The following is a 26327-nucleotide window of genomic DNA, read 5'->3' as shown; positions in this document are numbered from 1 at the left end:
GATACGGAGCCCTGGCAGGAATGCAGGGATACGGAGCCCACGCAGGAATTTCGGGAATTTCGGGATCCGGAGCTTTGCCCGTTAAACGCGGAGCCCCATCGGGAATCGTCTCTTCCCGCACTTGCCGAGCGCGTCCCCCGCGGGAATAAAAACCGGGATTCTTGGATGGAAGCGGCGCTGGCCGGGCAGGAGCGGGGCAGAGTTTAAATCCTCATCCCGGCGGATTTGATCCCAAAATTCCCCCCCTCGGGCGTTGCTAAGTGACGGACTGCCGGGAGCGGGGGGGGAAGAGCATCCTTGGGAAAAGCCGGGAATGATCCAGCGGCGGATGGAGGGAGGGAGGGAGGGGAGCCCCCTCCCCAAAGGGGCTCTAGGAGCGGCGGGAGGGGGAGGCGGGCGCAGGTCCCTCCCAGCGGAGCCGCAGGGCTGACATCAGAGCTGGGATAATCCGGGAGCGCCGGGAAGGAGCTTGGGAAGGAGCCGGGAAGTGGGAGCCAGAGCGGGAGGGGAGAGGAGGCAGCGAGGGGAGGGATGGGAACAATGGGAGGGATGCGGAGGGATGGAGGGATGGAGAAGGTTTGGGAATACTGGAGAGGGATGGGGAGGGATGGGAACAATGGGAGTGACGGAGAGGGGTGGGGAGGGATGGAGAAGGTTTGGGAATATTGGAGAGGGGTGGGGAGGGATGGAGAAGGTTTGGGAATATTGAAGAGGGGTGGGGAGGGATGGAGAAGGTTTGGGAATATTGGAGAGGGGTGGGGAGGGATGGAGAAGGTTTGGGAATGTTGGAGAGGGGTGGGAAGGAATGGGAACAATGAGAATGATTGGGAGAGATGGGAACAATGGGAGGGATGGAGAGGGATGGGGAGGGATGAGGAGGGATGGAAGCGGCTTGGGAATACTGGAGAGGGATGGGGAGGGATAGGAACAATGGGAGGGATGGGGAAGGGGGATGGAAAAGGATTGGGAATATTGGAGAGGGATAAGGAGGGATGGGGAGGGATGAGGAGGGCGGGGAGGGATGGAGAGATGGGAACGGATGGGAACAATGGGAGGGATGTTGGGGAATGATTGGGAATATTGGAAAGGGATGGGGAGGGATGGGAACAATGGGAGGGATGAGGAGGGATGGAGAGATGGGGAGTGATCTGGAATATTGGAGAGGGATAAGGAGGGATGGGGAGGGATGAGGAGGGTTGGGAGGGATGGAGAGATGGGAACAGATGGGAGGGATGGGAATGTTGGGGGATGGTTTGGAATATTGGAAAGGGATGGGGAGGGATTGGGAGGGATGGGAACAATGGGAAGGATGAGGAGGGATGGAGAGATGGAGAAGGATTGGGAATACTGGAGAGGGATGGGAGAGATGGGAAGGGATGGAAAAGGATTGGGAATATTGGAGCGGGATGGGGAACAATGGGAGGGATGGGAGATGAGGAGTGTTGGGAAGGGATGGGAAGAGACGGAAGCTACAGGGAACAATGGGAATGATGGGAATGATGGGGAGGGATGGGAGGGATGAGGAATGTTGGGAAGGGATGGGGAGAGATGGAAGCGACCGGGAACCATGGGAGCGATGGGGACGGATGGGAGTGACTGGGAAAAATGGGAATGCTGGAGAGGGATGGGGAATTATTGGGAATTATTGGGAATATTGGAGAGGGATGGGAGCGATGGGGAGGGATGGGAAGAATGGGAATGTTGGGGAGGTGTTGGGAGAGACGGGAGAGGGATGGTCAGTGGGAGTGCTGGGAATGCTGGGAAGTGGTGGGGAATGTTGGGAGTGATGGGAATGATGGAAACAATGGGAGTGATGGGAAGCAATGGGAAGAGACTGGGAACAATGGGAATGATGGGAATGACAGGGAACAACGGGAATGATGGGAAAAATAGGAATGACAGGAGGAGCTGGAAAACAATGGGAAGAGTTGGGAAGCGATGGGAAGAGAAAGGGAACAATGGGAATGACGGGGAGCGATGGGAAGAGATGGAAAATCATGGGAATGGTGGGAAGGGATTGATGGGAGGGGTGGGGAGCACTGGAACAGCTGGAATTGGCATCAGGAATTCCCCATGGATCCATTCCCAAGGCACAGGAAGGGACTGGAATTTCACTGGGGAATGAGGGGCGGGGCTGGGCCTCGCCAGCTGCTCTGGAGGGAAAACCTCGGATCACTGGGAATACCGGGAGGGAATGGATCCCTGCTGGGAAAACCTTGGGTTTCCTGGATCACTGGGAGGGAATGGATTCCTGCCAGGAACACTTTGGGAATCTATTCCATAGGGAGATAATTCCTAATCCCGGAGTGTTTTCCCATTTGCCAAATCCTTCCGGCTCCAGCGGTGCTTCCCAAATCCTGGAATCACAACGTGCACCCGCTGTGGGCTGGTGGCTCCCTGCTCTTGGAATGGTGAGATGAGATTCATGGAATCACGGAAAAAGCTGGGAACACTCCGGGCTGGAGCAGCGTCATTCCATGGAAACAGGAATGTGGAGGGAGGGAAGAAAAACTCTTCCTGGAAAGGTTTCTCTGGAATCCCACTGGGAGCATTCCCATGTCTCTGGAATTGTCCGTGGGCAGCGGCTTTTGGGATCAGTTCCCGCTTTCAGGGAGTGTCAGGAATTCTGGGAATCTTGGAATGGTTTGGGTGGGAAGGGACTTCAAGCTTCTGGAATTCCATCCCATTCCATGATCCCAGGCTGCTCCAACCCGGCCTTGGAAGCTTCCAGGGATCCAAGGGAATCCATAATCCCATTCCTCAGACAAAACAGGTTGGAAAAGTCTCAATTCCATGGAAAACTGGGAATTCTGGCCCGAGGACACTGGAGGGGCTCAGTGGAGCTGCTTTTCCCATTCCATGGGAAAGAGAGCAGGGCTAGATGGGATTTGGGAAGGAATTCCTGGCTGGAAGGTGGGGAGGGGCTGGGGTGGAATTCCAAGGGTCTGGAATTGGAATTGGACTGGATTTCAGCTCCATTCCCACCCAAACCATTCCAGGACTCTGCCATGGAATTTCCATCTCAGCAGTGCATTCCCAGCCCTGGAGGTGTCCAGGGAATTCCTGGAATTCCAGCTCTGGGTTAGGATGGGGCCCAGCTCGGCCTCGCTGACCTCGGAGGGCTTTTCCCACCTGAGGAATTCCATGGATTTCGGGATTTCTCCAGCAGCTTCAGCCGAACTCTATTTTTCCTTGAGGAATCCAAAAAATTCCCAGGGGAGTGGAATCCCTCTCCAGCCACTCCAACATTCCAGCATTTTCCTGGAAGCTTGGACACCTTCCAGTGGTTTTCCCATGGGAATAACCGAGCGGATCCACGAAAACTGATTTTACTTCCTGATTTCCCTCTTTTCTTTTAGAATCCCAGGATCTGGGTTGGAAAAGGGGTTCGGGATCATTCCATGGGCAGGGACAATTCCCGCTATCCCAGGTTGCTCAAGGTTTTTTTCCAACCGGCCTGGAATTCCTCCAGGTGTCTCCTGGGAGGCTTTTCCGGCTGCTCCCCAAACTTTGGGAATGTGGGCGGAGCGTTACCTCAGCGGGATCGGCGTCACCGGGAATGTGGGCGGGATCCAGGTGTGGGATCCGAGCCCGGAGCCGTCACCAGAGCCGCGGGAAGCGTGGGAGCCGGGATGAATCACGGCTCCATTGATTCCCGCAGATTCCATGGATTCTAAAAGGAGCTGGAATTGCCGGGGGTGGTGCTGAGACCGACGCCCACCTTTAACTCCTGGCGTTCCGTAGGGACGGAGAATTCCAGGGATTCCAGCTCCTATTCCAGGTTTTCCGCTCAGCCTTGGGCACCAAAGGGTGGGAAGGTGGTGGCCTCTCCAGGAATTCCTTTTCCAATCCTTTTCCATGGGTGTTCCGTAGTTTTGCCTAATCCAAACCTGACCTTTAACTCCCAGAATTCCACAGGGACAGGGAAAATTCCAGGTCCCATTCCAGGGATTCCAGCTCCTATTCCAGGTTTTCCACTTGGCCTCGGGCACCAAAGGAGAGGAGGGTGGTGGCCTCTCCAGGAATTCCTTTTCCAATCTTTTTCCATGTTTTTTTTTTTCCATAGTTCTCCTTGATCCAATGCCCACCTTTAACTCCCAGAATTCCACAGGGACAGGGAAAATTCCAGTTCCCATTCCGAATCCTATTCCAGCTCCCATTCTGGGTCCTATTCCTGATCCCATTCCAGCTCCTATTCCAGGCCCATTCCAGGTCTCATTCCAGGTTTTCTGCTCAGCTGTGGGCACCAAAGGGTGGGATGGTGGTGGCCTCTCCAGGAATTCCTTTTCCAGTCCTTTTCCCAATATTTTTCCATGTGTTTTCCATAGTTTTGCCTGATCCAAACCTGACCTTTAACTCCTGGCATTCCACAGGGACAATTCCAGGTTCTATTCCCAGGAAAATTCCAGGTCCCATTCCCAGTCCCATTCCCAGTACTATTCCAACTCCCATTCCCAATCCCATTCCTGATCCCATTCCAGCTCCCATTCCAGGTTTTCTGCTCAACCTTGGGCACTAAAGGGTGGGATGGTGGTGGCCTCTCCAGGAATTCCTTTTCCAAGCCTTTTCCATGGGTTTTCCATAGTTTTGTCTGATCCAAAGCCCACCTTTAATTCCTGGTGTTCCACAGGGACAGGGAGAATTCCAGATCCCCTTCCAGGTCCCATTCCTGATCTCATTCCAGGTGGAATTCCAATGGAAACTCAGCCCCTTTGGATGGGGAAAATTCAAGCTTTGGAAACACGGGAAGGAATTCCCAGATTTCCAGAGGGATGGGAGGAGAGGCAACAACACCAAGGAAATCTCAGGAATTATAGGGAAATCCAAGGAAAACTTTTCCTAATGGAAGCTCAGCTCCCTTCGCCTGTGGAATTTCCAGCCTTGGAAACATGGGAAGGAATTCCCAGATTTCCCAGCTCCAGGAACATTATTCCCTAATTCCAACCTCCATTATTCCATAATCCCATCATTCCAACCACCATAATTCCATAATTTTCAGTCTCCACACATTTTTCCATCTCCAGCATTCCAGGATGGAGAAATTGCCTTTTCCCCTTCCATGTTTTCCATGTTTTCCCCATTTTCCGGTGAAATCCCTCCCCCTAATCCCCAACACAAATCCGGGATTGGCTCCTGCTGCTGATTTTTCCCCTTCCCAGCTGCTTCCAGCTTTAATTCCCGAATTAATTTGGAGCCTCTTTAATCCCTGCCTTTAATTCCGAAGGCAATTCCCACCGGGATTTCTCTTCTGGATAAAGCCGAGATCGGATTTGTCTCCTCCAGGTGAATTTTTTCCTGTATTTCCCATTCCCAGATTTTGGGAATGACTGGAATTTTGGGAGCATCCAGCACATCCCAGCTCCAGAGCGACCCCCGCTCCTCCTTGGAGGGATTCCTGATTCCAAGGGAAATGTGGGAATGCTGGGAATCCCATCCCAGGGGAGTTTTTTTCATCTCCAATCCAGATTTATCCCAAAATTCCTGGATGTCCTATCATTCCAAAGCATTCCATGATCCCACAATTCCATCATTCCCAACCATTCCATGGTCCCACAGAATCTATAATCCAGAATTTTGGGATTCCCCAAGTTCCCCAAATTTTCGCTGGGAGCTTCTGCCTGGAATCCAAACAATTCCCAAAGGATTTCCTGGAGTGGGATCAGTCCAAGCTCTCCCTGTGGATCCATTCCCACTCCGGACTCTTCCCAAGGTTTTTTCCAGATCCGGCTCCTTAAATTCCACCTAAATTTGCCTTGGGCCAAGGAATGGTGCAATCCATGGAATTCTGGGAATCTTGGAGCTCATCCACAACATTTTCCTGCTTTATTGAGTTCCTTATCCCAAATTTTTTTCTCCTGAGCATTCCCGGCTCCAAGGAATTTGTGGAATTTTGGGAATTTTCCCAAGTTTTTTTCCATGCTGGATCCGGCTCCTTAAATTCTGCTTCCTGCCCCGCTCCTCCATTGAAATTCCCAGGAATCTTTTTCCCAGTGAAAATTCCCAGGAATTCCAACTCCTGGCCAAGAGCTCCTCCTGGTGTTTCCCCAGGATGTGATTCCCAAAGGAAATCCCTTTTCCTGGGATTCCCATGGATTCAATCCCGCTTTTTCTGCTGCTGAACTGATGGAATTTCGCCTCATTCATGAATTCCCACTTTTTTCCCACTCTTCCTGTGATCCCAGCAAGGATTTTCCAGAGCTTCCCTTCATTTTTCCCTTGGTTTTCCCTCTTTCCCAATTTTTCCCACATGAACAGCTAGGGAGCAGCAAATCCCGGGAATTTTAAGGATCCACCCAAATTCCACGAATTCAGAATCAGGAATGCTCCCAGAAGCAAAATCTGGGATAAGGAGCTCCAAAACCCTGGGACATAAGCTGGGAATGTTTCACATTCCCAAACTTCTCCAGAACTTTGGATCATCCACTGGGATGAGCCAGGAATGGGAAACATTCCCAGAATTTTCCAGAACATTGAATCCTCCCCTGGGACAAAAACTAGGAACGGGAAACATTCCCAGACTTTGGATTCTGCAATGGGAAAGGAGCCTGGAACAGCACAACATTCCCAGACTTTTCCAGGATGCTGGATTTTCCCCTGGGAAATGAGGCAGGAATGGGAGCACATTCCCAAACTTCTCCAGAGCCTTGTATCATCCATTGGGAAATGAGCTGGGAACGGGAAACATTCCCAAACTTCTCTGGAATGTTGGATCCTCCACTGGGATAGGAGGTAGGAATGGGGAACATTCCCAGGATTTTCCAGAATTTTGGATTCTCCATTGGAACACAAGCCTGGAATGGGAGCCCATTCCCAAACTTCTCTGGAACCTTGGATCCTTCCCTGGAACATGAACCGGGAATGGGAAACTTTCCCAAACTTTTCCAGAATGTTGGATCATCCATTGGAATACGAGCCAGGAGCGCGGCCACATTCCCAGAATTCCACAAAACCTTGGATCCTGCCCAGGGACTTCCTCCCTGGAATTCCTCCCACCGCCCAAAACTCCTGGAAAAATCCCCTTCCTATGGAATTCCAAACCTCCGCGAGGAAAAGGGCGGGTTTTTCCATGGAAACGGGAATTCCCAGAATTCCCAGGATTCCTGGGATTCCGCGGCTCCTTACCTGTGGGAGGTGAAGTTGTCGTAGGATCCGACGGTGTAGTGCCGGAAAAGCCGCTTGGTCCGGTCTTCCCTGGTTTCTGTGGGAAAAATCCACATCCCAAATTATTCCCGGCTTTTCCCGCCTTCCCAAGGGATCCACAAAGCCTGGGAATTCCATTCCAGGCAGGAATTTCTCCACGGATGAGGAGAATCCGTGGGGGGTGAGAGACCCACGTGTGGCCGAGGAATTCCTGGGAATGTCAGAGCCATTCCTGGAAATCATCCAGGGGGAAATTCCAGCAAAATTCCCGGCTGGAATGACAGAGGAGATGCAACCCTGTGGAAAACCCAAATCCCACATTCCTGCCCCGCTTCCATCCTTTTCCAATGTTGGAATGGATGGGAAGAGCTGGGAATGCTCCTGGGAATTCTGTGTTGTCCTGGATCTCCGGGAATGCCAGAATTCTGAGGAAAACCGGGAAGGACAGAGACCCTGGCACCATTCCTGAGGGAGCAGCTTCCATGGAAAAGCTGGGAATGTTTCAGGGATCCTCCAGCTCTCCCAGAAGTCTCTGGATCTCCAGGAATGCCAGAATTTGGAGGAAAACTGGGAATGAGGGAGACAATCCCAAGGGAGCAGCCACATTCCTGCCCTGCCTCCATGCTTTTCCCACCTTGGAATGGATGGGAAGAGCTGGGAATGATCCCTCCGGAGTTTTCCAGCCCTTTCCCAGCTCCACCTGGATTAGCCTGGGGAAAAATCCTCACTGCTCCAAGGGGCTCCCGGCTGGGATTCCAGAGGGATATTCCAAGGAAATGAAGAAGACTGGGAAGCTCCCAGGTAATGGCAGCACGTGGAATAAAACCAGGGAATTCCCCACTTGGATCAGGCTGGGAAAATCCTCACGGGTCCGAGGGGTCTCTGATTCCAGAGGGAAATTCCAAGGAAAAGGAAAAGCTCGGGAAGCTCCCGCTCGGCACCAGGAGACGGCAGCAGGGAGCAGCTGTGGAGCCGAGCCAGGAATGATTCCCGATGGGAATGGGGGAATGGGGGAGGGGAAGGGAAGGGAAGGGAAGGGAAGGGAAGGGAAGGGTGGGAAACAGGAGGGAAAAGGGAGAGAAGGAGGGAGGGAATTCCCAGCAGATCCTGAAGTCCCAGCAGATCCCAAATTCCTAGATGCCGACAGCTCCATGAGCTGATCCATCCAGCCCTGGCCTTTCCCAGCACTTCCCATTCCACCGGGATTTCAGGAATTCCCTCCTCCCGCCCCCTTCTCCTGCCATCCCAGCTCTTTGGAATTCCCAATCCCCCTCATCCCTTCTCCTCATCCCTCCGGACATTCTCCCTGGTCCCCAGCCCCTCCTGGATCCCATTCCCGAGGAAAAGCCGGGATTTATGGGCTGTCCACGGCCCAGCGGCTCCGTTCCCTTCCCGGCTCCCAAAAATAGCAGCGCTTTTAATGGAGCCGTCACGGAGCCTCCGGAGCTGATGGATGGATCCGGGAGCAGCCAGGATCCGCAGGGACACGGAGCAGCTGAAATGAACGGGAATGAGCCGGGGGAGTCCGGGATGGGATGGGATCCAGGGGGTGGGATGGGATCCAGGGAATGAGATCCATTACATGAGAGTTATGGGATCCATGGGATGGGATCTATGGGATGGGATTTATGGGATGTGATTTATGGGATCCATGGGATGGGATGGAATGGGATGTATGGGATGGGATTTATGGGATGGGATTTATGGGATCCATGGGATGGGATCCAGGAGATGGGATCCATTACATGGGAGTTATGGAATCCATGGAATGGGATCCATGGGATGGGATGGGATGGAATTTATGGGAATCCATGGGATGGGATTTATGGAATCCATGGGATGGGATCCATGGGATGGGATCCATGGGATGGGATGGGACTGAAGGAATCTGGGACAGTGGAAGGTTTCCATAGGGAATGGGATCAGGATGGGCTTTAAAGCCCTTCCCAACCTAAACATTCCTTGAATCCATGACCAAAATCCTTGGCAATTCGGGTCTGGAACAAATCTGGGATGTGCTTGGATCTGCCTGGCCAAGGGAGGGGGGAGAAATTTATCCCAAAATTCTGGGAAAAGCCTGGGTTTCAGAATCCTGATTAAATCCATGGAAAAGGATTATCCTGCTTTTTTTTTCTGGGATAATGGACAGCTGGAAAATCATCGGGAAGGACTCTGATTGGAGAAGGGATGGGATGGGATCCATGGGATATGGATGGAATGGAATTCCATGGGATGTTCTTCCAGTAGGAATCCAAAAACAGGGAATGCTGGAAAAAAGCTGGAAAAACAACCAGGAATGGCTCATCCTATTTTTTTTCCTGAGAATCAACCCCAGGTTGCAAATAAGGAGGGGGGAAATCCCCTTTGGAATGTGGGGAGAGCCCTTTTCCTTCTGTCTGGAGTTCTGGTTCCACGGAGAGTTTGGAATTTGATGAATTCCATTTAAAGGGAAGATTCCTGATCCTTGAAGTCTTGGGGAACGGGATTTTTCCTTTGTTTATTTTGGACCCAGGCAAGGAATCGTGGAATCCCAGAATTCCAGAGGTTGGGAAAGAATTCCAAGGACACCAAGTCCAAGACTGGTCTGATCCCAGCCCTGAGTGCCATCTCCAGGAATTCCTTGGATTCCTCCAGGGATGGCGACTCCAAAGCTCCCTGGGCAGCCCTTCCCAAGGCCTGACACCCTTTCCATGGGGAAATTCCCAAAAATCCAATCCCAACTTCCCCTAGGCCAGGCTGAGGCCATTCCCTCTTTTCCTATCCTTTCTTCCCTGGGAGCAGATCCCAACCCCACCTCAGATCCTGGCAGGAAGTTGGGAAAAGGGATAAAACCCCCCTGGATCCTCCTTTTTCCAGGCATGGAAAGCTCCTCCTCAGCAGAACAGGAATTCCTTTGGAATTCCAGAATTCCCATCAGGGCTGGGGCAGTTCCAGCTGCTTCTGTGGATCATCCTGGATTTTTCCTCTTTTCCAGGCTGACCAATCCCAGTTTTCCCTCTGCTCTCACCCCTCCATCATCCCAAACTCTCTGATGGTGAATCCATGATTGGAATTCATCCCTTGGGATACAACTGCCACAATTCCTTCCACCCCCATCCCACTGAAGGAGTGCCCTGGTGATTTCACCAGGAATTGCATCCAGAATTCTGGGATACCGACCTTCTCCAACTGACCAATCCCATTTTTCCCAGTTTTCCCTCTGTTCCCTTCCCAACCAATCCCAAACTCTCCACTCCCTGACGAGGAATCCATGACCAGAGCAGATCCCTTGGGATACAATGTCCACAATCCCCACCCCACTGAAGGAGCGTTCCGGTGATTCCATCAGGATATCCATCGGGAATTCCGGGATACTGACATTCTCCAGCTGACCAATCCCAATTTTCCCAGCTTTCCCTCTGCTCCCACCCTTCCATCATCCCAAACCCTCCACGTCCTGATGATGAATCCATGGTTGGAATCCCACACCCCCAAGCAGTGAAGGAGCACTCTGGTGATTCCATTGGGAATTCTGGCCAGAATTCCAGGATACCGACCTTCTCCAGCTCACCAATCCCATTTTTCCCAGTATTCCCTCTGCTCCCATCCCAACCAATCCCAAACTCTCCACTCCCTGATGAGGAATCCATGACCAGAGCAGATCCCTTGGGATACAATGCCCACAATCCCCACCCCACCCAAGTAGCGCTCCGGTGATTCCGTCGGGAATTCCATCGGGAATTCTGGGATACCGACCTTGCCTGGAGTCGTACTGACGCATCTGCACCTCCTCCACGCATTCCGCCGGGAACCAGCCGCTCCTGCCCTTCACGGAGCCTTCCCAGAATCCGCCCTCGCCGATGCTCAGCACTGCGAAAAACAGGGATCGGGAGTCAGGGGGGAATCCCGGGAAAAGGGGACCTGGCATGGAGGAGGCACCGCGGGAATCCGGGAAGCAAAGCTGGAAGGAAGCTGAGGAATGTGGAGTCTTCTGTGGGTTTAGTTCATTTGGAAAATCTGGAATTCCTGGATTTTCTCATTCTGGATGCCAAAATTCCCATCATTTTCCCACTCTGAATCCCCAAATTTTCCAACTCCGGATGCATAAATTTCCAAATTCCTCATTTTTCTCACTCTGGATGCCCCATTCCCAACTTTTCCCACTCTGGTTCCGCAAATTACCAAACTGTCCCACTCATGACCAAATCCCAAATTTTCCCACTCTGGATGCCTGAATTCCTGAATTCTCCTGCTCTGGATCTCCAAATCCCAAATTGTGCCACCCCAGATCCCCAAATCCCAAATTTTCCCACTCTGGATGTCCAAATTCCTGAACTGTGCCACTGTGAATCCCCAGATCCCAGCGGCACATTCCAGGTGTTCCCCAGATGTGAATTCTCTCCGGAGTGTCCAGATCCCAGAATTCCAGAGGCTGGAAAAGCCCTCCCAGATCACTGAGTCCAAACTGACCCCAGCCCTGAATGGAATTCCAGGAATTCCCTGGACACTCCAGGGTCTCATTCCCTGGAGCAGATCCCGATCCAAAGGCTGAGGTTGGGTGGATCCCAAACTTCTGCTGATTTTATGGAATCCTGGAATGGTTTGGGTGGGAAAGGACCTCAAATCCCACCTCAATTCCAAGGGCAGGGAATTTCCTGGGGAAGGGAGATTGGGGTAGGATTTTGGGAAGGAATTCCTGGCTGGGCTGGAATTCCCAGAGAATCTGTGGCTGCCTCTGGATCCCTGGAAGTGTCCAGGCCAGACTGGAGCACCCTGGGGTTGTGGGAATTTCCCTGCCCTTGGAATGGGATTTAAGGTCCCTTCCCACCAAACCATCCCAAGATGAAAAGAAAAAAACCCTGGGAATTCCTGTAGGATTTCCTGCCCCATTCCTGCATTTCTCCTGATGTTTCCCAGCTTTATCCCAGCTCCTATTCACAAGGATCTATCAGAGATAATCCTAAATTTCTTCAGGCATTCGGAAATCCAGCCCTGCTCCATCCATCCCAAAGAATTCCCAGAAGGATCCAGGAATTAAATCCTGCCTGGAGGCATCCAAGGAAAAACAAATCCAAGGAAAAGCCAAACAGCAAAATCCTTTCAGGCTCCTCCAGGGGATTTCTTTTGGGATGCAAATTCTCCAGCTTTCCAAAGGTTCCGGTGCTGTCAGGCCTTGGAATGATCCCAAATCCCGAATTCTGCTCAATTCCCACTGCTCTGCTCCCAGCAGCTACTCCTGGAAAATTCCCTCTTTGGAGTCCTTTGGAATTCCAGCCTCCCAGGAAGGAATTTTGGGATTTGGGGCTTCACTCCAAGACTCCCTGGGCAGCCCCTTCCAAGGCCTGACCCCCCTTTCCATGGAAAAATATTCCCAAAATCCAACCGCAATCTCCCCTCGAGGCTGTTCCTTCTTTTCCCATTCTTCATTCCCTGGATTCTTCTTTCCTCCCACAACCATTCCCAATTTTTCCTCCTCTCTTCCAACACTCCCCATCCTCATCCCACAGGGCCTGGACCAGCCTCGAATTCTAGCAGGGATTTCTGCAGGGAAATCCATGTTCTGTGTATGGAATGAGGGTTGGGAATGAATCCAATGGATCCAGGAATCAGCACCGGGAATGGATCCAATGGATCTGGGAATCAGCACTGGGAATGGATCCAATGGATCTGGGAATCAGTACTGGGAATGGCTCCAGAGGGATCCGATCGATCCAGGAATCAGCACTGGGAATGAATCCAATGGATCTGGGAATCAGCACTGGGAATAGCTCCGGATGGATCCAATGGATCCGGGAATCAGCACTGGGAATGGCTCCGGGTGGATCTGGGAATCAGCACTGGGAATGGCTCCGGGTGGATCTGGGAATCAGCACTGGGAATGGCTCCGGGTGGATCCAGGAATCATCCCCGGAGCCGTTCCTGCTCCGCCGGCTCCAGCTGTGGAGCTGATTTGGGAATGGATCCGGCTTTGATTCTCGTCATTATCCCGTCGTTCCGGCTCTAATCAAGCATTCCTTGGAAAAAATAGCGGCAATCAGAGGGAACGGGGAAGGGAGGGAACGGACGGAGCCGGGAAAACGTTCCCAAGGAATTTTCAGCCTCAGCAGAATTTCAGGACTGGGGGCCGGAAGGAGCTTGGGAATGGGATTTGCTGATCCAAAGGTTCCGGATCCTTCCCGTGGTCCAGGATTTCCTCTCCCTTCCCATTCCCATTTTCCTTCCCTATTCCCAAGGACCTGGATCCCACACAGAGAGGGATTCCCACAGTGGGAATGGGTTTTCCATGGGCTGGATTTCCAGGATTTCCCACCCCCCCCCTCCAGAATTCCCCAGCAAAACTTCCCAGAGCCGGGAACGGACGGAGCCGGGAAAACGTTCCCAAGGAATTTTCAGCCTCAGCAGAATTTCAGGGCTGGGGGCCGGAAGGAGCCTGGGAATGGGATTTGCTGATCCAAAGGTTCCGGATCCTTCCCGTGGTCCAGGATTTCCTCTCCCTTCCCATTCCCATTTTCCTTCCCTATTCCCAAGGACCTGGATCCCACACAGAGAGGGATTCCCACAGTGGGAATGGGTTTTCCATGGGCTGGATTTCCAGGATTTCCCACCCCCCCCAGAATTCCCAGGCAAACCTTCCCAAAGCAAATCCCGCCTGGAAAACTGGGATGAATCCCAGCACAATTAATCTTTCCCAAATTCCCAGTGCGGCATTCCCAGCACTTTTCCTTTATCCTAAGGAATTCCTGGCAGCTCCAGTGGGGTGGGAGCCACAGAAGCAGAATTCCCAAGGGAATGTGACCCTGGAATGGCCCTTAAAGATAAAAAGTGGGAATATTGGGAATAGTTCCAAGGGCCCCATTCCCAAAAACTGGGATCAATCCCATCCAGAGCCACCAGGATCCAGGGAATTCCAGCTCCTGGCACAGCCATGGGATAGGGAAAGCTGTTCCCAAATCCCACGGATCCCGGATTCCTCAGGGAGCCAATTCCAGGGTGTTGGGAATACAGTGAGGACCCGGGGGGACTGGGGAGATCCAAAGGCGCCCGGATTCAGCAGATTCCCAGAAAATTCCCAAGCATGGATATTCCTCAAATCCCACCCGGCAAAGGCCAGAGGTCAGAAAATCCTGGAATGGCCAGAGCTGGAAAGGATCCAAAGGGATCAAAGCCAGGAGGAATTGTGCTGGAATATTCCTTTTCCTGCTATTCCCACTTTTCCATAACCCGGGAATGACGATGGGAGCATCCCAGGGGATGAAAGGAGGGAAAACAAACAAACAACAACAACAAAAAAGGCTGAGCACATTCCATAGGAAAAACAGGGAGAAATTCCCTTTTCCTGCAATCTCCAGCACTGGGAGAGCAGCGGGATCCTGGAACTGATGGATCTGGACAGGCAAATCCAGGGAATTGTGGCTGAGGGATCCAGGAGGGAAAAGCGGGAATGAGGCACCAATCCCAGTGGGAAATCCTGGGAAAAGCCCATTTCCAGCTGGAAACGGGAATCCCCGAGCCTCGGGAATGCTGGGATCACAGAACGCCCTCCAATCCCTGCTCCAAGCCGGGAAAGAGCCAAAGTGAGGGAAAAGCAGCAGGATTCCCGGGACTGCACTTGGGAAAGGGATCCTGGGATGGTTTGGGTGGGAATGGAGCGGAAATCCCATCGAATTCCCAGGGCAGGGAAATTCCCACAATCCCAGAGTGCTCCTGGACACTTCCAGGGATCCAGAGGCAGCCACAGATTCTCTGGGAATTCCAGCCCAGCCAGGAATTCCTTCCCAAAATCCCACCCCAATCTCCCTTTCCCAGGGAATTCCCTGCATTCCCAGCTCTCCCAGCCTGGGATTGGATCCATCCCTACACCGATTCCACTCTAGGAAGGCATTTTGGAATGCGTGGGTTTCACTGGGAATCTCAGGACTCCAGGATGGGTCTCCCTTCCCTTTTCCATCCCGACCTTCCATAAAAATCCCTCAGGGTGGATTCTGAGCGTCCCAAATCCCAGAATCCCGGAAAGGTTTGGGTGGGAGGGGACCTTCAACCCCATCCCATTCCAACCCCACCATCCCAGGCTGCTCCAACCTTTCCTTGGGCACTGCCAGGGATGCAGGGGCAGCCCCAGCTGCTCTGGCAATTCCAGCCCAGCCAGGAATTCCTCATGGCCAAGATCCCATCCATGGCTGCCCTCTGGCACTGGGAGCCATTCCCTGTGTCCTGTCCATCCCTTGTCCCCAGTCCCTCTGCAGCTCTCCTGGAGCCCCTGCAGGCCCTGGAATGTGCTGGAAGCTCTCCCTGGATCCTTCTCCTCTCCAGGAGAACATTCCCAGATTTCCCAGCCCGGCTCCAGCTCCTTCTCCCAGTGTTTATTCCCTCAGATGTTTCCCAGGCTTTTCCAGGAGCTTTCCTGGCTCGGCATTCCCGAGCTCCGGAGAAGAGGGAAGAGCAGCCGGAGCCGTCTCACACCCGTGCCCACGGAAAACATGGATGGGAAAGGAGTCAGGGATCCAAGGAAACCCGGCCCGGCTGCCAGGCTGCTCCAAGCTTTTCCCGGGAAGAGGAGGAGGAGGAGCCCCGGGAGTTCAGGGAATCCCTTTGGACTCCGCAGGAATCCCCTTCCCGCTGAAAAGGCCTGGATGCGTTTGAGGGATTAGCGCCATTCCAGAGGCGGAAATTCCTCAGCTAATCCGGCCTCGGAAATGTCTTGAATGTTATTCCAGCCTGGGGGTATTTTCCTAATTCCCACCCGAACTCCAAGAAAAATTTGGGATCAGCCCTGTAAGCAGGAATTGAGAAATATTTGGGGATCACTCCCTGGTGGAATTCCCAGCTGGAAAACAGCAGGATTTGGGAATTCCCCATCCTGAAAAATCCCAGGGAGACGAGTCCTCAGCATCCTTAGGGAAGGAATTCCCAGAATTCCCAGCCCCTGAGCAGCTCCTGGCAGGATGAGGAAGCCCTGGGAATTCTGGATCCTGGCCAGAATTCCCAGAGAATCCAGCAGGAGAGCCCTGGGAATGTGGGCAGGGATTGGGATGTGCCCATCGCACTTGGAATGTGGCACAAAGGGCAGCACCACCCCAAAAAAACCCATGGAAAACCTGGATCCACATCCCTAAAAACCCATGGAAAACCTGGATCCACATCCCCCAAAATTCATGGAAAACCCCCAATCTCCCAGGGAATATTCCTGGATTTTTCCTTAGTTTTCATTATTATGCACCAGGAGATGGAAAAATTCCTTCTCCAAGCTTTTTTATGGGAATGCTGCCACCAGATTCCTGCTGGATCATTTGGGATAGTTCTGATTTCCATGGATTGATCTGAATTCCAGGAAAAAAATTATGGATTCCTTTGGATCCAGCTTGGAATTGGCAGCTCCAGTTGGATCCCGGTGGAAAAGAGGGAAAAGGATGATGACATCATCTTTTCCTTAAAAACCTGTGGATATTTTGCTCCTGGAGGTTTTCATTTCCAAGGAAATTCCAGGATTTCTGAGCAGCCTCTGCAGTCAGAGCAGAGCATGACACGGCACTTCCCAGCCCTTGGAAAAATCCAGGATTAAACCGCAAAATCCTGGAATTCCTGACCTTGGAAAAGCCCTCCTGGGTTATCAAATCCCACCTTATTCCCAGTTCAACTTCCAGGAATTCCTTGGAATTCCTCAGGGGGTGGTGACTCCAAACCTCCCTGCGTAAGGCCTGACCACCCCTTCCATGGAAAAATTCCCAAATATCCAAAGTGAGCCTCCCCTGGCCCAGCCTGAGGCTGTTCCCTATTTTCTATCCCCTATTCCCTCAGGAATTCTGTGGCACCCGAAATTCCCAATTCCAACGGCATTCCCGGGTTTATCCGCCTGAATTGGAGGGAAAATTCCATTTTCCCCTCTCCTTTTCCTGATTGAAACAGCAATTCCCAGGTTTAAATCCAGCTGATCCCAGCTCCTGTTGGGCGGGATTTTCCTGGGAATGGGAATCCACCAGGAGCCAGCAGCAAACAGTGGGAAAAGAGCATTTTCCAGGGGGTTTTCCAGAGGGTTTTCCATGGGGGTTTCCATGGATATGGCAGCAGAGAAGTGATGGGAGCACACGGAAACCTTGGGATGCCCAACAGAATTTTTTGGGATCAGCTCCGCCCCATCGGATGCTTCCCCATCCCTGGATCCAGGAGAGATTTCCAGGATCACCGGGAGAGGATGGATTTTCCTGGCATCGGAAATTCCAAAGCCATTTCGAGAGCACCGGGAATTGTGTCCCAACATCCCGAATCCCTGAGCAGCAGGAATTCCCACGGAATTCCTCCTTCAGAATTCCCAATCCACATTTCCCCCCACCAGTTCTTCACCCACAGCTCCCATTCCAGAATTTTCCCAGAAGGTGACTCCCAGTTTGGGTTTTCTGGGAATTTCAAGACAGACAAGGAAAGGGAAACTTTGGGAAGTGCAGGAAAACCGGGATGGAAGAGGAAGATCCCTCTGCCCCTTGATCCCATCTGGAATAAACAGCAGGAGTGGAGGGAAAACCGGGAAAAGCCGAGCTCCAAAAACCCTGGAAAACTCCCCACACTTGGAGGCCACAGCGAGGAAAAAATGTGGGAAAAAGGATAAAGCTGGGAGAGGAAAAAAAAATTCCAAGGAAAAATTCCATAGTTACCTACTTCACGGAGCTGCTGGTCTGGAGCATGGATGGGAATGGAAAAGAGACAAAAACATGGAAAAGAGAAAAAAAAAACATGGAAAAGAGACAAAAAAAAAAAAAACAAACAGCGAAAAGAGAGGAAAAAACCATGGAAAAAGTGCAGAGGCACAAACAGAACAACATGGAAATGAAACATGGGAATGGTCTCCAGCTAAATCCCTGGAATTATCCCCTGGAATGTTGTCCAGGGAAGTGTGGACTCCTCAACCAGGTCAGAACATGGACAATCCCAAAAATCCCAACCCAAGATCCCAAATCTCATTGGAATTCCAGGTCAGGACCATGGAAAAATCCCTAAACCCCAACACAAGATCCCAAATTTAGTTGGAATTCCAGATCAGGACCTCAGACAGCTCCCGAAAACCCAACCAGATCCCAGATTTGGTTGGAATTCCAGGCCAGACCATGGACATCACCTCCAATCCCAACCCAAGACTCCAAATTTGGGTGAAATTCCAGGTCAGAGCACAAAGAGCCCCTAAAAACCCAACCCTTGACCCCAGATCGGATTGGACACCCCTCCAAAAATCCCAAAAGAGATCCCAAACTTGGTTGGAATCCCAGAGCAGACCATGGACAAGCCCTCTAATCCCAAAAAACCCCCAAATTTCCTTGGAATTCCAGAGCAGACCATGGACAAGCCCTCTAATGCAAAAAATATCCCAAATTTGGTTGGAATTTGGGAATTCCAACCCAAATGGAATTCCAGGTCAGAGCATGAAGAGCCCCTAAAAACTCAACCCACAATCCCAAATCCAGTTGGAATTCCAGGTCAGGCCAAATTTGGTTGAACCCCAAATCCAACCCTGAACCTCTCCTTGGAACCCAACCCCAGATCCCAAACGAGGCTGAAATTCCAGCCAAGATCCCGAGGAAGCCGCTCCAATCCCAACCCAAGACTCCAAATTTGGGTGAAATTCCAGGTCAGAGCACGAAGAGCTCCTAAAAACCCAACCCTTGACCCCAGATCGGATTGGACACCCCTCCAATCCCAAAAGAGATCCCAAACTTGGTTGGAATTCCAGGTCAGACCACAGACAATCCCCTCAATCCCAAAAAACTCCCAAACTTGGTTGGAATTCCAGGTCAGACCATGGACAAGCCCTCTAATCCCAAAAAACCCCCAAATTTCCTTGGAATTCCAGAGCAGACCATGGACAAGCCCTCTAATGCAAAAAATATCCCAAATTTGGTTGAACCCCAAATCCAACCCTGAACCTCTCCTCGGAACCCAACCCCAGATCCCAAACGAGGCTGAAATTCCAGCCAAGATCCCGAGGAAGCCGATCCATGAGAACCCAACGGTGCCAGGGCCGTTCTTCCCATCCCAAACTTGGTTGGAATTCCAGGTCAGACCACAGACAATCCCCTCAATCCCAAAAAACTCCCAAACTTGGTTGGAATTCCAGGTCAGACCATGGACAAGCCCTCTAATCCCAAAAAAGACCCCAGATTTGGTTGGAATTCCAGAGCAGATCACAGAGAACCCCTTCAATCCAAAAAAGATCCCAAATTTGGTTGGAATTTGGGAATTCCAACCCAAATGGAATTCCAGGTCAGAGCATGAAGAGCCCCTAAAAACTCAACCCACAATCCCAAATCCAGTTGGAATTCCAGGTCAGGCCACGGACACCCCTCCAATCCCAAATTTGGTTGAACCCCAAATCCAACCCTGAACCTCTCCTCGGAACCCAACCCCAGATCCCAAACGAGGCTGAAATTCCAGCCAAGATCCCGAGGAAGCCGATCCATGAGAACCCAACGGTGCCAGGGCCGTTCTTCCCGCCTCCCGAATTCCCGGCTTTTCCCAGCCCAGAACGCTCTGTGATCCCAGCGCTCCCCGGCCCTACGGGAACTCAATTCCCTCTGGAATTTTCCCGCCGATTTTGGGTCACGCTGGAAAAGTGGGACAGCTCCGAGGTCACCGGGATGCGGAGCGGAATTAATGAGGAATTTTCTAATTTTGGGATGGGAATCGGGGCCGGCCGCCAGCTCAGCGCGCGGTGGAATATTCCCGATGGGAATAACTCCCAGGTTTCTTCATTTCCACGGAAAACCAAGGTGCTTCCCAAATTCCAGCTGGGAATTTGGGGTCACTTGGAGCCCCTCGTTTATGGGTTGGAATTCCAGGTGGGAATAACAATTCCCAGGATTGTCTGGAGCCAAGGAGGGAGCAAATCCATCTGGAATTCTCAGGAAAATCCTGAAATTATTCCGAAAAAACCAATGGGGTTTCCATTCCTGAGGTGCCACCTTGGTTTTTCTAGGAATATCCCATAATTTAGGGATTCCCAATGGAATTCCCATGGGGAAGGGGAAGCACAAGGAGATTTTTCCAGAGGATGGAGAAAAGGAACATTCTGGGACTAAATTCTGGAATTCAAATCCAGGAAAAGCACCAGGAAATGCAGGAACACTGAAATGAATCCTTAAAATTATTCCTTAAAATGTTAAAGAGAGGAAATTTTGTTTATTTTGGAAAAATCTGGGAATTTTCCTGCTAAGTTTAAGATTTCTGTGTCCAAAGGTTTTTCCCACCAGGAGCATTTCCTGCTCCAGCCCCTGATCCCAAAAATCTGATTCCCAAAAAGAAATTATCCCAGGGATTTGCAAAGCCTCGGCCTGGAAAATTGGATTTATAATGGAAGCTCTTCCTGAGAATTCCGGCCTGGAAAATTGGATTTATAATGGAGGCTCTTCCTGAGAATTCCAGGAAAAATCCTTTTTTTTTTTTTTTTTTTCTTGATCTGGAATTCCCAGAATTCCAACTTTGGGAATGAACTAAGGGAAGGATTTTGGTGTCAAGGCAGAATTTTCCCACTCATCCAAGTGGGAAAATTGATCCCATTCCACTCTCCCTTTTTTCCAAAGGAAAATATCCATCCAAAACGAAGATCCAGGGAAAATCCATCAGGATCAACCTGGAAATCAGAGTAAAACCTTGGGAATTCCTGTGCTGGTCAATCCCAAAAATATTTTAATGGATTTGGATCCAGCTCCAGAGCTGAGTGCACAAATCCCAGCCCAGGCTTGGGAACCTGGAGGGAAAAAAGCAGGAAATGTGGGAATTCTGTCCCAAAAAAAACGGAGGGAAAAAGAGGAAATGTGGGAATTCGGTCCCAAAAATCCGAGTTTTGATGGGATCTCCCTCTCTTATCACCAAGGATTTTTCCAGGGATAACTGATAAGATTCCCAATGTACTCCCAGATTCCAGGAACAAACGTCATTTTATGGGAATTTTCTGGAATAACCCAGCCTCATCCTGTATATTTCCAAGATTTTCCAATGGATTTCCATCCACACATTGGGAAAATCTCATTTTTTGGGAATTTCAGAAACTCTGGGATGACTCCAATGGATCCTGACCAAGGAACACCACGGGAATTCTTGGACTTCTCCAAATAGGGAAGAAATTCCATTAAAAACAGGGAGGCAGGCAATAAAAAAATCCAGGAATTGTCCTGTCCAGCTTCCCTGCAGATGTGGAAATTTGGGAAGAGGGATTTTCCCTGGCAAATTCGATGCTGAAGGAAAAGCAGAGCACAGGAAAAGTTGGGAATTTTTCAAACCCAAACATGATCCCTCCACCTGGATGGGAGGTGGAGCCAAGAATTCCTGGAATTCTGGAATGGTTTGGGTGGGAACGATCTTTGGGACCATCCAATTCCAATTCCCACATTCCCAGTTTGCTCCAAACTGGCCTCGGACAATTCCAGGGATGGAACAGCCACAATTCCAAACCCTTTTCCAACAAAATCCCAAAAATCCTGAGGCCATCCCACCAAACCATCCCTAGATCCCAATTTTTTTGTTTCCCCCTATATCCAGCAGAGAATTTTTCCTTGGATTTCCAGCCAGGAAATTTGGATTTCGGGAAGTTCAAAGCGGAGCGGCTCCAAAAATCCCACAAAACTTTTCCCGGTGACCTGAAATCCCAAAAATCCCAATGGAAAAATCCCGGCCTGACCTGAAATGAAGGAATATAGCCCGGGAAAAAGCGGGATTTGGGACAGATGGCATTCCCGAGGGCTCGGATAATTTTCCAGCTGGGAACCAGCTGCATCCTGGCTTCTTCCCAACCCTTCCCAAATGACCTTCCCAGAGGAAAAACCAGGAGAAGGAGGAGAAATTCCTGACCTTGGGATGAAGGAAAAACTTCCCAGGAATTCCGAGCCCTGGAGAAGCCACGGGAATGAGCTGATCCTGGGAAATGTGGTGAAAAACGGGAATATGGGATCGGGAAGGATCCCGGGAAGGACGTGGAGCTGATGGAGCAAATCCAGAGGAGGCACCGGGAGGATTCAAGGGATGGAGCTGGGGGGAAAAGCTGGGAAAATTGGGAATGTTCTCCTGGAGAAGGGAAGGATCCAGGGAGAGCTTCCAGCACATTCCAGGGCCTGAAGGGGCTCCAGGAGAGCTGAAATTTGGGAAAGGCATGGAAGGATGGGACACAGGGAATGGCTTCCCACTGGGAAAAGGGAAATTGGGGTGGGATTTTGGGAATTTGGAATTCCTGGCTGGGCTGGAATTGCCAGAGCAGCTGGGGCTGCCCCTGCATCCCTGGAAGTGCCCAAGGAAAGGCTGGAGCAGCCTGGGATTGTGGGAATTTCCCTGTCCTTGGAATGGGATGGGAATGATCTCACAGATAGGGATGAGATCCATCATCCCCCAAATCATTCCAGGATTCTGGAGATTCCCAGGCTGCCCCTTGGCTGGAATTCCTGAAATTCCAGCCTCATCCAGGAATCCCTTCCATTCCCAAACCTTTTCCCATCCTTCCAGCTCCATTCCCAACATTCCCGTTCCCAGGATTCTCCACCATCCCCCCACAATCATTCCAGAACCCTGGAGAGTTCCCTCGGCCGGAATTCCTCCAATTCCAGCCTCTCCCAACATTCCCGGCCTCTCCCCGAGCTCAGGGCTCCGGCTGGCTCCGGGATTTTCCCGAATCCACGGAACATGACAAAGCAGCGCCGTTCCGGAGCTGCCAAATTCCCAAAAATCCACGGATCAGCCTCTCCTGGAGCAATTCCATGGGGGAAGGGATTGGCTTTGAGCCCCTCATCCTCCCGAACTCCGGGAATAATCCAGCGGGAAGCGATTCCCGCTCCCAGGGGTCACTCCACCTCCTCCTCCTCCCTCTTCCCACGGGTTGTTTTTCCCTGGAGATCACAAGCCAGGAATTTTGGGATGGAGAAGCGAATCCCAAGGATTTTGTGGCAGCGGCTCCAGGACCACCCACTCCACGGCAGCACGAGGAAACGCGGGGAAAAGGCCGGGGGGGAAACATCGGGAAAAGCATTTCACATCCCAGGAATCCTTCCCGGATCCTGGAATTCCACACCTGCGTCCCAGGCATGCCGAAATCCCACGTGAAACCCTTGGAATTCCAAGGAATCCACAGGAATTCCTCAGCACAGCCCCCCCCACCCTTCCCAGCCGGCTCCCGCTCTCCGCAGGGAAAACAAATCCACGGGAAGGGCAGCGGGAATGTGGGAGCCGCAATTCCAAGCTGGGAATATTCCCGGTCTCCCTCTCCCGTCATTCCAGAGGCTCCAGCCCCGTGTCGTGCCAGGAATCCACAAAAAAACCGCGGAGGAGGGAGAGGAGGAGAAGCTCCCGAAACTTTCCGGGGTGGGGGGGAAAAACTCTGGAATTCTCCGGCTGGCAGGGAATTCCCTTCCTCTGGAAGCCGGCAGCTGGAATTCCGAACTTCCAGCAGAATTCCCAGCCCAACCCCACGGCAGCGCTGCCGTTGTCCAGGAAAATTCCCCTGGCATTATCCATGAGAATTTCCCCGGTTTTATCCATGAAAATTTCCTTGGTGTTATCCACAAACATTCCCCTGCTGTTATCCATTAATTTTTTTTCCCCTGGCGTTATCCATGAAAATTTCCCGGCTCCCGCTGCAGCTCGGGAAGCGGAGCCGGGAGAAGCCGGAATGGGCGAGGGGGGTTGGGAATTCGGGATGTGGGGAAGGGATTTGGGAGCGGAGCCGGGATGGGCGCGGGGGGGACAAGGACACGGCCCCGGAGGGACGGGAATGGAAACGCCGGGAATGGGAACGGAGTCGGAGCGGGGCCGGGAGAGCGGCCCCAAAACCGGGAGGGGACCCCAAAACCGGGAGGGGGATCACAAAAACGGGATGGGGACCCCAAAACCAGGAGAGGGGCCCCAAAACTGGGAGGAGACCCCAAAACCGGGATTGGGGACCCCACAGAGCTCTGGTCCCAAAAACAGGGATGGGGACCCCAAAACCGGGAGAGGATCCCAAAACCGGGAGGGGGATCCCACAGAGCTCAGGCCCAAAAACCGGGAGGGGACCCCAAAACCGGGATTGGGGATCCCAAAAACGGGATGGGGGCCCCACAGAGCTCCGGTCCCAAAACCGGCAAGGAGACCCCAAAACAGGATTGGGGACCCCAAAACCAGGCTGGGGATCCCACAGAGCTGTGGCCCCAAAACCGGGAGGGGGATCCCAAAACCGGGAGGGGACCCCACAGAGCTCCAGCCCTAAAACCAGGCTGGGGACCCCAAAACCAGGCTGGGGACCCCAAAGCCACAGGTAGGGACCCCCAGAGCTGCAGCCCCAAAACCAACCAGGGCACCCCACAGCCACTCGGGAAACACCACGGAGCTTCAGCCCCACACCTGGGCTGGGGACCCCAAAAAGCTGCAGCCCCACAAGCAGACTGGACACCCCACAAAGCTGCAACCCCAAAACCAATCAGGGGACCCCACAGAGCTGCAGCCCCACAGCCGAACTGGGGACCCCAAAGCGCTGCAGCCCCACAGGTGGGTTGGAGACCCCAAAAGCTGCAGCCCCACAGGTGTGCTGGAGACCCCAAAAACTGCAACCCCACAACTGGGCTGAAGACCAGCCAGGTGAGCTGGACACCCCACACCGAGCTTGAGACCCCACAGCTGGGATGGAGACCCCAAAAACTGCAGCCCCACAGCTGGGTTGGCACCCCACAGCTGCAGCCCCACAGGTGGGCTCAAGTCCCCAAAAGCTCCAGCCCCACAGGTGGGTTGCAGACCCCACAGCTCTGCAGCCCCACAGGTGGGCTGGACACCCCACAAAGCTGCAACCCAACAAGCTGGAGACCCCACAAATGGACTGGAACACCCCAAGGCCCTGCAGCCCCACAAGCAGCCCGCAGACCCCACAGCCCTGCAGCCCCACGGGTGGGCAGGACACCCCAAATTCTGCAGCCCCACAGTGGGCAGGACACCCCAAATTCTGCAGCCCCACAGGTGGGCAGGACACCCCACAGCCCTGCAGCCCCACAACCAGACTGGACACCCAAAGCAGCCTGCAGACCCCACCCACAGGTGGGCTCAAGTCCCCAAAAGCTCCAGCCCCACAGGTGGGTTGCAGACCCCACAGCTCTGCAGCCCCACAGGTGGGCTGGACACCCCAAATTCTGCAGCCCCACAGCGGGCAGGACACCCCACAGCTCTGCAGCCCCACAGGTGGGCTGGACACCCCAAATTCTGCAGCCCCACAGCGGGCAGGACACCCCACAGCCCTGCAGCCCCACAACCAGACTGGACACCCAAAGCAGCCTGCAGACCCCACAGCCTCTGAGCCCCACAGGTGGGCAGGACACCCCAAAATCTGCAGCCCGCAGACCCCACAGCTCTGCAGCCCCACACCTGCACAGCGAACCCGAGGCACCGCAGCCCCACAGGTGGGCAGGAACCCCAAAAGCCTCAGCCCCACAGGTGGGCAGGAACCCCAATCCCTCCAGCTCCCCATCCATCCCTCCATCCATCCATCCCTCCATCCATCCCAGCCGCGGCCCCGCCACTGCCGCATCCAGCACCGGGGGCAGCACCCGCCGCTCCTCCCGCCCTCCCCGGCCGCTCCCCGCCGCCGTCCCGGTGTCCGCGTCGCTGTCCCCGTGTCCCCGCCGCCGTCCCGGTGTCCCCGCTCACCCTTGACGGCCTCGCCGCGGTTGAGCTGGATCTCGCCATCGCCCTGCGGCGCGTAGCTCTTCACCACGATGAACTTGCGGCCGGGCACGGCGCTGTAAAGCTTCCGCTTGGGCCCGCGCAGCGGGGCGGGCGCGGCGTGGGGCGCGGGCTCGGTCCCATGGGAGAGGGAACGGGAATGGGTGTGGGACCATGCCACAGCCATCCCGGCACCGATCCCGATCCCGCTCCCCGCTCCTGATCCCGCTCCCGCTCCCGCTCCCGGATCCCGATCCCGATCCCGGTCCCGGTCCCGGCGGGGCCCGCCCGGAGCCGCCCCCTGGCGGCCGCTGCCGGCGCTGCCCCGGGGAGGAACCGGTGCGGGAATGGGAGTGGGAATGGGAGTGGGAGTAAGACTGGGATGAGATGGGATCACACGAGTGGGATCGGGTGTGGATCGGGATCGGGATGGGGGCAGCGAAGGGAGCGGCTCCGGGGCCGGGAGGACGCGGCGGGGAGGGAGCGGGATGGGAGCGGGATGGAGGGACAGGGAGGGAGGGAGCACGGGAACAGGAGGGACGGTCCCTGGCTCCCGTTCC

At 53.1% G+C, this 26327-nt stretch overlaps 1 protein-coding gene across 1 annotated transcript in view; it reads right to left on the bottom strand.

The window, feature by feature from the left end:
* The window catches only part of SHANK3 (SH3 and multiple ankyrin repeat domains 3), a gene marked incomplete at its 5' end in the record, with an annotated part of 110378 nt that overhangs the window by 57210 nt on the left and 26841 nt on the right, over positions 1-26327 (bottom strand). Inside the window, 4 exons of the mRNA XM_041476055.1 lie at positions 7123-7198; positions 10876-10989; positions 25753-25910; positions 26032-26078. Coding sequence (XP_041331989.1) covers positions 7123-7198; positions 10876-10989; positions 25753-25910; positions 26032-26078 — 395 coding nt within the window. The remainder of the gene's footprint in view (positions 1-7122; positions 7199-10875; positions 10990-25752; positions 25911-26031; positions 26079-26327) is intronic.

Source organism: Pyrgilauda ruficollis, unplaced genomic scaffold, assembly GCF_017590135.1.
Source record: "Pyrgilauda ruficollis isolate IOZ18807 unplaced genomic scaffold, ASM1759013v1 scaffold373, whole genome shotgun sequence".
Taxonomy (NCBI): Eukaryota; Metazoa; Chordata; class Aves; order Passeriformes; family Passeridae; genus Pyrgilauda; species Pyrgilauda ruficollis.
The sequence above is the reverse complement of the archived record's forward strand: the minus strand, read 5'-3'. Positions and strand labels throughout refer to the sequence as shown.